The sequence below is a fragment of the Tursiops truncatus genome, chromosome 1 (assembly GCF_011762595.2).
Source record: "Tursiops truncatus isolate mTurTru1 chromosome 1, mTurTru1.mat.Y, whole genome shotgun sequence".
NCBI classification, from domain to species: Eukaryota; Metazoa; Chordata; class Mammalia; order Artiodactyla; family Delphinidae; genus Tursiops; species Tursiops truncatus.
The window spans coordinates 150,761,420-150,768,772 of record NC_047034.1 but is presented as its reverse complement, the minus strand read 5'-3'; the positions used below and the strand labels follow the sequence as shown (position 1 = coordinate 150,768,772).

The 7,353-nt window shown below is 48.4% G+C and overlaps 1 protein-coding gene across 17 annotated transcripts in view; it reads right to left on the bottom strand.

The window, feature by feature from the left end:
* SCMH1 (Scm polycomb group protein homolog 1) overlaps window positions 1–7,353 on the bottom strand; it is a 189,845-nt gene that overhangs the window by 16,759 nt on the left and 165,733 nt on the right. For 15 of the 17 annotated variants that reach the window (XM_033836969.2, XM_033836948.2, XM_033836984.2 and 12 more), the window contains 2 exons: window positions 5,667–5,867; window positions 3,306–3,497 (listed from right to left, as the gene is read on the bottom strand). In XM_033836969.2, the coding sequence (XP_033692860.1) occupies window positions 3,306–3,497; window positions 5,667–5,867 (393 nt within the window). The remainder of the gene's footprint in view (window positions 1–3,305; window positions 3,498–5,666; window positions 5,868–7,353) is intronic. The other 2 variants (XM_073791339.1, XM_073791315.1) reach the window with 2 other exon arrangements.

The window sequence follows — 7,353 nt, the reverse complement described above, 5'->3', positions numbered from 1 at the left end:
TCTCTGTCTCCCCAGAGCCCAGTATAGGATCTAGCACAGAGTAAGTATTTGATAAATGTTTGATGATCTGAACCAAAACAACTGGCCTGAATTCTTCAAAATGCCAATGTCATATCATGGAAGGTAGATAAAAAAGGCTGGAAAACTGCTCTAGATAAAAGAAAACTAAAGAGACAGTGGATTACCCTTCACTGGATCTTGGATTAGGAAAAAAAAAAAAAAGCTACAAAGGACATTACTGGGACAACTGGGGAAATCTGAATATGGACTATATATATCAGCTAGTAGATTTTATTAATGTTAAACTTCTCAAGAATGATAATAGTATTGTGTATCCTTGTTCTTAGGAGATACATACAAAAGTGTTTAAGGATCAAGTCTCTCATCTGCACTTAACTCTCAAATGGTTCAGTAAACAAAAAATACACAGAAACGCATACATGTATATACACTTAGAGAAAGAGATAAAGTAAATACTGCAAAAAGCTAAGTGGCAAATCTAGGTGAAGAGTAGTACATGGCTGCTCACTGTACTACTGTACAACTTTTCTATAAGTTTGAAATTTTTCAAAATAAAACACTGGAGGAAAAAACTAAGTCTCAGCTTAGGTAAGGAAGCCTAATGGGATGTACACTTGGTGACTATTTGCTATATTGGAAATGTGTAGTCAGTTACCGTATTCAGAAATGGGTAGGGTAGTGTGGAGACAAGGCTGTAGGGAAGAAAGAGGGGGCTGGTAAGCTCCTGGATAAGAGAGGTGGTATCTTCAGATGTGGAACGAGCAGAAGCGTGTAGCCAGGCAGAAGGGTGGGAGTAATAAACACCAGATCCAAAGGGCAAAGCGAAAGAAAGCCCTTATGCACATCAAGCTCTTTGGCAGAGGTCTAAGTAACTAATCGGAAAACTGTAGGAAATGAAAAATGATCAGAGGTGGAGCAAAGGGTCAGTAAGGCAGGGAGGAAGGGAGGGAGGCAGGCAGAAAAGATAAGCGAGGGAGCACAGAAGAGTTAGAAATCTAGGCAAAGGTCTAGTTTGTCTGGGCAGAGTTAAAACATCTCAGGGAAGCAAACAGAAACTAGGGTGAGAGCAGCCAAGCTGCTGAGCACCCACTATGAGAAACAGAGGTTAGAGATCATAGGAGAGCACAGAGAGCTGGCTGAATCTGTCTGAAAAAGAGGGAAGAGAAGGGGGGCAGCCAATGCGGAAGGTGATAACCCTGGTCTTTGTCTCTTCTTAGCTGGTGAGGCAAGAAGGAAGAGTGGCTAAAGCCTGCTTCCTCTTGTCTGGTAGTTGAATCAGAGAGATGCAAACTGGAACAGAATTCCCAGGAAAGGTCACACGCCCCAATCCCAAACTATCATCACGACTGCAGGCCCATGATGTACACCCCGACCAGCCTCTGCATGCTGCTACCAGTGCGTTTCTCTTGGTTGTTAGCGGTGTTATTGCATTTAAGAATTCTGGGGCTTCCCTGGTGGCGCAGTGGTTAAGAATCCACCTGCCAACTCAGGGGACACAGGTTCGAGCCCTGGTCTGGGAAGATCCCACATGCTGCGGAGCAACTAAGCCCATGCGCCACAATTACTGAGCCTGCGCTGTAGAGCCCGCAAGCCCCAACTACTGAGCCCGCATGCCATAACTACTGAAGCCCACGTGCCTAGAGCCAGTGCTCCACAACAAGAGAAGCCACCGCAATGAGAAGCCCGCGCACTGCAACGAACAGTAGCTCCCGCTTACCACAACTAGAGAAAGCCTGTGCGCAGCAACGAAGACCCAATGCAGCCAAAAATAAAATAAATAAATAAATTACTTAAAAAAAAAAAAAGAAAAAGAAATGCTTAAAAAAAAAAAAGAATTCTGAGTTCCTATTTCTTTGAGAAATCTCTCTTTAGACTAGCAGCTACACTCATGGACATGCTACCCTCTCTCGTGTATCCATTCTTCCAGAATCTCAGGTAGGGCTAATTTTAATTATTGAAGTGCAGCTCAGAGTTCCTGAATGCCAGCAGCAGGGGATATGTAACAACCTGCCTTTGTGTGCACCAACTCCACCGTGCCCAGCCCAGACTCCCAGGGCAATATCCTAACTACAAGTAAGAATGCCCTTTTCTGTTCTCAGAGAGTGTGACGCTGAAAGAAAGCAATCTAGAGTAGGTCAGATGAGAAGTTCCCTCTGAAGAAAAGGGTCAGTGAGAGGGTCACAGATATGTCTGCAAGGGCCAGATGGTGGGGACCCCAGAAGGAGCGTCTGAAATTCAGGCATCTTTCTGCCCTGCCTGCAAGTCATATAAGCAATTCTCCTTTGGGTGCAGCAGTACAGATAGAGGCGATGGATGGGGGGTGACGGGTGAGCAGTCACTTCCCCAGCACATTCTTCCACAAGTGGCACTTTTATCAGGAGTGATTCTGACAATGATGAAAAGACAACAGGGAAGACAGTGTGGGAACAAGACTTCTGCAGGTCAGAAGGGACCACCTTTTGGAGTTCCGCTCCCCCATCACCAGGCAGCACAGCCCCAGCGCTGACAGCACTGCCTCTCTATTCCTCTGGCCAGGACAAGGTCCACAGGACTCTTTTAAAGAGCCTTTCCTCCCTCTCCCATAATGACCTACCTTGCTACGTTTAAGGCCAAGCTTCCCTTCCCTCCCTGTTGTTCTGTGCCCTGTGCTCCAGATTAGAGATGCTGAGTTCCATTCACTCAAACCTCTCTCAGAAGTGCTTAGTCACTGATCCGGCCACGTGGCATCCGCTTTCCCGTTGTGGGTCTGGTATGTTAACTAAGAAAGTTATTTTCCAGCCTAGTTAGAAACAGCAGGAACTTGAATTGACTTGCTCGACTGGCGGCGCTGGAGGAGTTATGGCCGCGTGCCAAAGGAAAGAGTGGATGGCCAATCACCGGGAGCAAATTTCTCAATCTGCAGCCTGAGACTAACCCTTCCCGCTGGCGAGGGAGTTCTGCGTTAGGCCTTTGCTGCCAGACTCACGCGGGGAGATGTCCTGTGACTTCACGGTGGCTCCACATGCAGATTCAGGAGAACCATGAACCACCATTTTTTTAGGGATAAAAATCCAGAGGAAAGAGGGCTAATCCTAAAGATAGCAGACGAGATCCTGAAGAGACAGTACAGATGAGAGGAGACCAAAAAGTGCCAGACACGGCAAAGTTAAGGCACAGAAAACCAGATCTTGGGGTAGTAGGTGCCAGGCTAGCAGGTCTGAGGGCTGGCCCTGGGCCCTCGCTGCTGCTGCTACAGCTACTACCCTGCCCCCCTTTCTCAGCCCAGACCCCGTCCCAGCTCCTACCTGGTAGGTACCTGTCGTGGCTGTGGCTGTACTCTGTGGTGGTGGGTGACAAGTGAGTCTGTGTAAAGGGCTGGTTGCCAAACAGATTGTCACTGCGAAGGTTGTGGCAGAGTTTCTCCAGGAAGCGGAGGACGTAGGTGATGCTGTTGACGGCTGGGAGGTTGAGGGTGTGCTGCTCACGGTCAAACACGGCTGTGGAGTTAAGCGAACAGGGCTGAGCCGTCAGTTCCTCAGCTCAGCAGCGCAGGCAGGGCAGGAGGAGTCCAGCCCACTGCTTGCCTCAGGCTTCCCTGGTTACACAGAGGCAATCGGTATCGGTGCCCAGGTTTCCTCCCTCCTTCCCCTCCCCTCCCTCCCTTGAGGGTTTGATTTTTGCCTCCAACTCCAGGGCTTGCAATGATGGGAGTGGCCAGGGCAGGTCTGTTGCACCTGGGGCTCTGGAATGATTTTACTTAGCCTGTGAAACAACTGTGAACGTAATTCTATCCGCTCCATCAGTTGGCTGGGCCTCCCCCAGGAAATCTGTTCATTTGGGGTTCCATTTCCATAAGAATTGCCCAAGAACAGAGAAGCTGGGCCGAAGAGGAGAATACAGCTATTGCCAGCAGTGGCTGAGGCGTTCAATCTGATCTGGATAAGGGCAACTAGAATTTCGGCAACATTTGGAACTATTCCATGCCTGATTTTCTTTTAAAGTCCCCACCCATTTCTATTCAAAATGTATCTGTATAATCCTTAACAAGCAAAAGGCCTCTACATCTGTCTCTGAGGGCAGGAAGGAAATGGGGAGATAGGTCATTCTCAGGAACGAATTTTGGGGCAGAGGAAGAACCCTAGAGAAGGTGTGGGTGAGAGCTGCTAAAGAAAAGTGGTAAAGAAAGCCGGGTCCCTGTAGACTGCTGCACAGAAGCAAAGGAGAGGCCAGGCAGAGGCCTCGGCCTCAGAAGGAAAGGGAGGCTTGATTTCCCATGCAGTTTTCAGCCTTTTATAGCAATTCCTTCCCTGCCTGCCCCCATCCTCCATGCAGCCAATTACTCCCTCGTCCGGGCTCCCACACCACCCTGCATGCATTTCTCACATATTATATAACACCTCCCACAGTTAGCTGTGAGCTAGTCTTTCTTTTCCATCAGGGCAGAGCCTGAACATGTCATCTTCTTTTCTTCCCTTCCCCTGGCCAGTGTCTGGCAATAACCTCTAACACAGAGTAAGGACTCAATGAATGTCTGCTAAAAGGTGGTATTTATGGGGTCTTCCATGTCAGCTGGGTTTCCTGAGGCTGGATACTGCAACTAGTTAGAGGGCAGGGGCAGGAGATTACGGAGTAGTGTACAATTAAGACCGAAAGGCTGGGGCTTCCCTGGTGGCGCAGTGGTTAAGAATCTGCCTGCCAATTAAGAATCTGCCTGCCAATCTCACTCTCTCATGGGTGAGAGCCCTGGTCCGGGAAGATCCCACATGCCGCGGAGCAACTAAGCCCGTGCGCCACAACTACTGAGCCTGTGCTCTAGAGCCTGAGAGCCACAGCTACTGAAGCCCGCATGCCTAGAGCCCGTGCTCCGCAACAAGAGAAGCCACTGCAGTGAGAAGCCCGTGCACCGCAGTGAAGAGTAGCCCCCGCTCGCCGCAACTAGAGAAAGCCCACATGCAGCAATGAAGACCCAACGCAGCCAAAAATAAATAAATAAAATAAATAAATTTATTTAAAAAAATAAAGATTGAAAGGCTCTAGATCAAGTCTTCACAGGTCTGGTTGGTAAGAATGGGGTTTTGGACTTAGGAAAACTGAAACAGAGCAGGGCACAGCAGAAAAAGTGACTATTCTCAGTGAAAAAAAACAAACCAAAAAACTATACTCTGTGCAACTGACTCAAACTCTCATAGCAGGAAAGAGAGGGATGATTCTTCCCACTCTGCCCTGAGATTCAATTCCCCTGTATCAGGGCTGGCTTAGGACTGGGAAGCTAAGGAGTCAAAAGAATGAGTGAAGAGTTCTGTGGTTCCCTGAAGCCAGCTAGGAGGCTATGGCAGTCTGGAGAAACTCTACTGTTTCCACAATACAGCCTCCTCTGGATTTTTTCTTGTGATCATCTTTAAAGCAACGCAGCCATGTATTTTCTGTATGGGAGAGGCTAGGCAAGGAGACAGAGTCTGCGTGGGTATTCTACTTGGCAGCGACATGCAGAAGACCTGGAGGGGCTCTGGGAGTTGAAAATGAGGACTCTCTGAGAAATGGAATACTTTCGTATTTCTCCAGAGCCTCCAGGTGTGGAGTAGAAACCAGGATGCCTTGCTAGAAATTAGCCAGTTGAAAAGGCCCGCTCCGCTGACTAGGAGCCATACCGGCCCAGGGGCGCTTACCTGAGATAACTGCACCACCGTGACCCTGTTTGAGGAAGCCGAAGACGGTTTTCTGGTGATAAGCACAGTCGATGCAAGCCTGCACAGCCTGCTGCAACACCACGGAGGCTTGGGCTGGCCCAAAATGGTCAGGGAGCTGCTGGACCTTCTTCTTATCTAAGTGGGGGCCTGTGCTGCCATTCTTGTTCAAGTAAATACAAACTGCAGGAGACAAAGAATCAAAGCAGCTTATAGAGTATCCAGGGTAGAGAAGTCAGACAACAGTGCTCTCCTCGTCTTTCATACCCTGGCTCTGGTCTCTACAGGATTCCCAGCTGCTAAGCTGTGAAACACCGTGGGAGGGGGTAGAGGGTGGCTGTACCCAGCTGCTGCCAGCCCAAACTGCATGACCAAAGCTCTGGGAACGCAGCCTGCTGGGAGAACAGCCCAGACCAGCCAAGGCACAGAACTCGCGCTTTGTCTTCTGTACGCTGAAAAGAAGATCTAAGCAACTTTCCAGATGTATGTACTTTCACTTTCGGTCCTTGGTTGCCTTATCTATTCTTGGTACCTCTTACATGCTCTGTGTATGGAGCTGGGGGCGCTGGCAATATTAGTGCTTGTGTGTGTTTGGCTTTGGACTTAGAGTGGTCAATCCAGCAGTCACTTTCCTTGCCTTCTGTTCTGGGCCTTAGAGTCCTTTTGTTATCTTCTACATCAACACTCAGGCTCAAAGAAAGTAGTGAAAATAGGACAAAACTGGAATAAAGAAAAACATGCAAAGGACCTGAGGGTCCCACCTATGTATTTCTCTGTTTCAGTACTTTCTCCTGTCAAGACAGCTGGGCACTCTCCTAACTGCAACCTCCCACCTGCCACTGTGCTAGGGCAGAGGCAGGGCGAGCACGGAAGAAAGAGGCAGTCCTACCCAGACTTGCTTCTTGGTCTCCAGAGAGGACCCACAGCTGCCTGGCCAGCTACGGCATTCCTTCTGCTGACCTGACTTCTAGGCTTCCACTTGAGTAGGGGGTACTCTGCTTCTTCACACTGTCCTGGCTCACTAACTGAAGGGCAGGAGGGCAAAAAGTCTCTTTTGTTATTAAAGGCAAAAAGGTAAGAGCAGCAGCTGTGTGGGCTGTGGACGGACTGCTGTCCTCTTTGGGCCTCAGGTTTGCCATCCACAAAATGGAGGGGCTGAGCCAGATGCTGCCTGAGGATTCTTCCACCGTCGTCATTCTAAATCTAAGGGGAAGCAAGATGGAGGGAAGAAAACAAAAAGAGAGAGGCAGGATGTGGAAGGTGATGGCTGAAAAAGAAAGAAAGGAAAAAAAAGAAAAGGGTAAACAAGATGCATTGAAATATATATTTAACTCTTTTTTCTCTTGACACCCACTACAATGAGCCAGATAACAAGAAAGGAGACAACTTAAAACTCTGGAAGCTGGAAAGCAGAGTGACAAAGTAGCAACTGACTCAGCAGACCCAAGAATGCTGAATCCTTAACCAAGAGTGGGGAATGATGAGAGCCAAGCTGCTCCGTCTTTATAATTCACACAAGGCCCAAGAATGGGCAGGGGCCCCTGCAGGTCGGTGTGAAGGTAGACTTAATAAAAGAAGAACCGGCTGAAGCCTGTTAAGAAATGGTTAGAATTTCCATGTCATAATATGACTCTTTCACTGAAAACAAAACAAATAAAAATGAGGAACT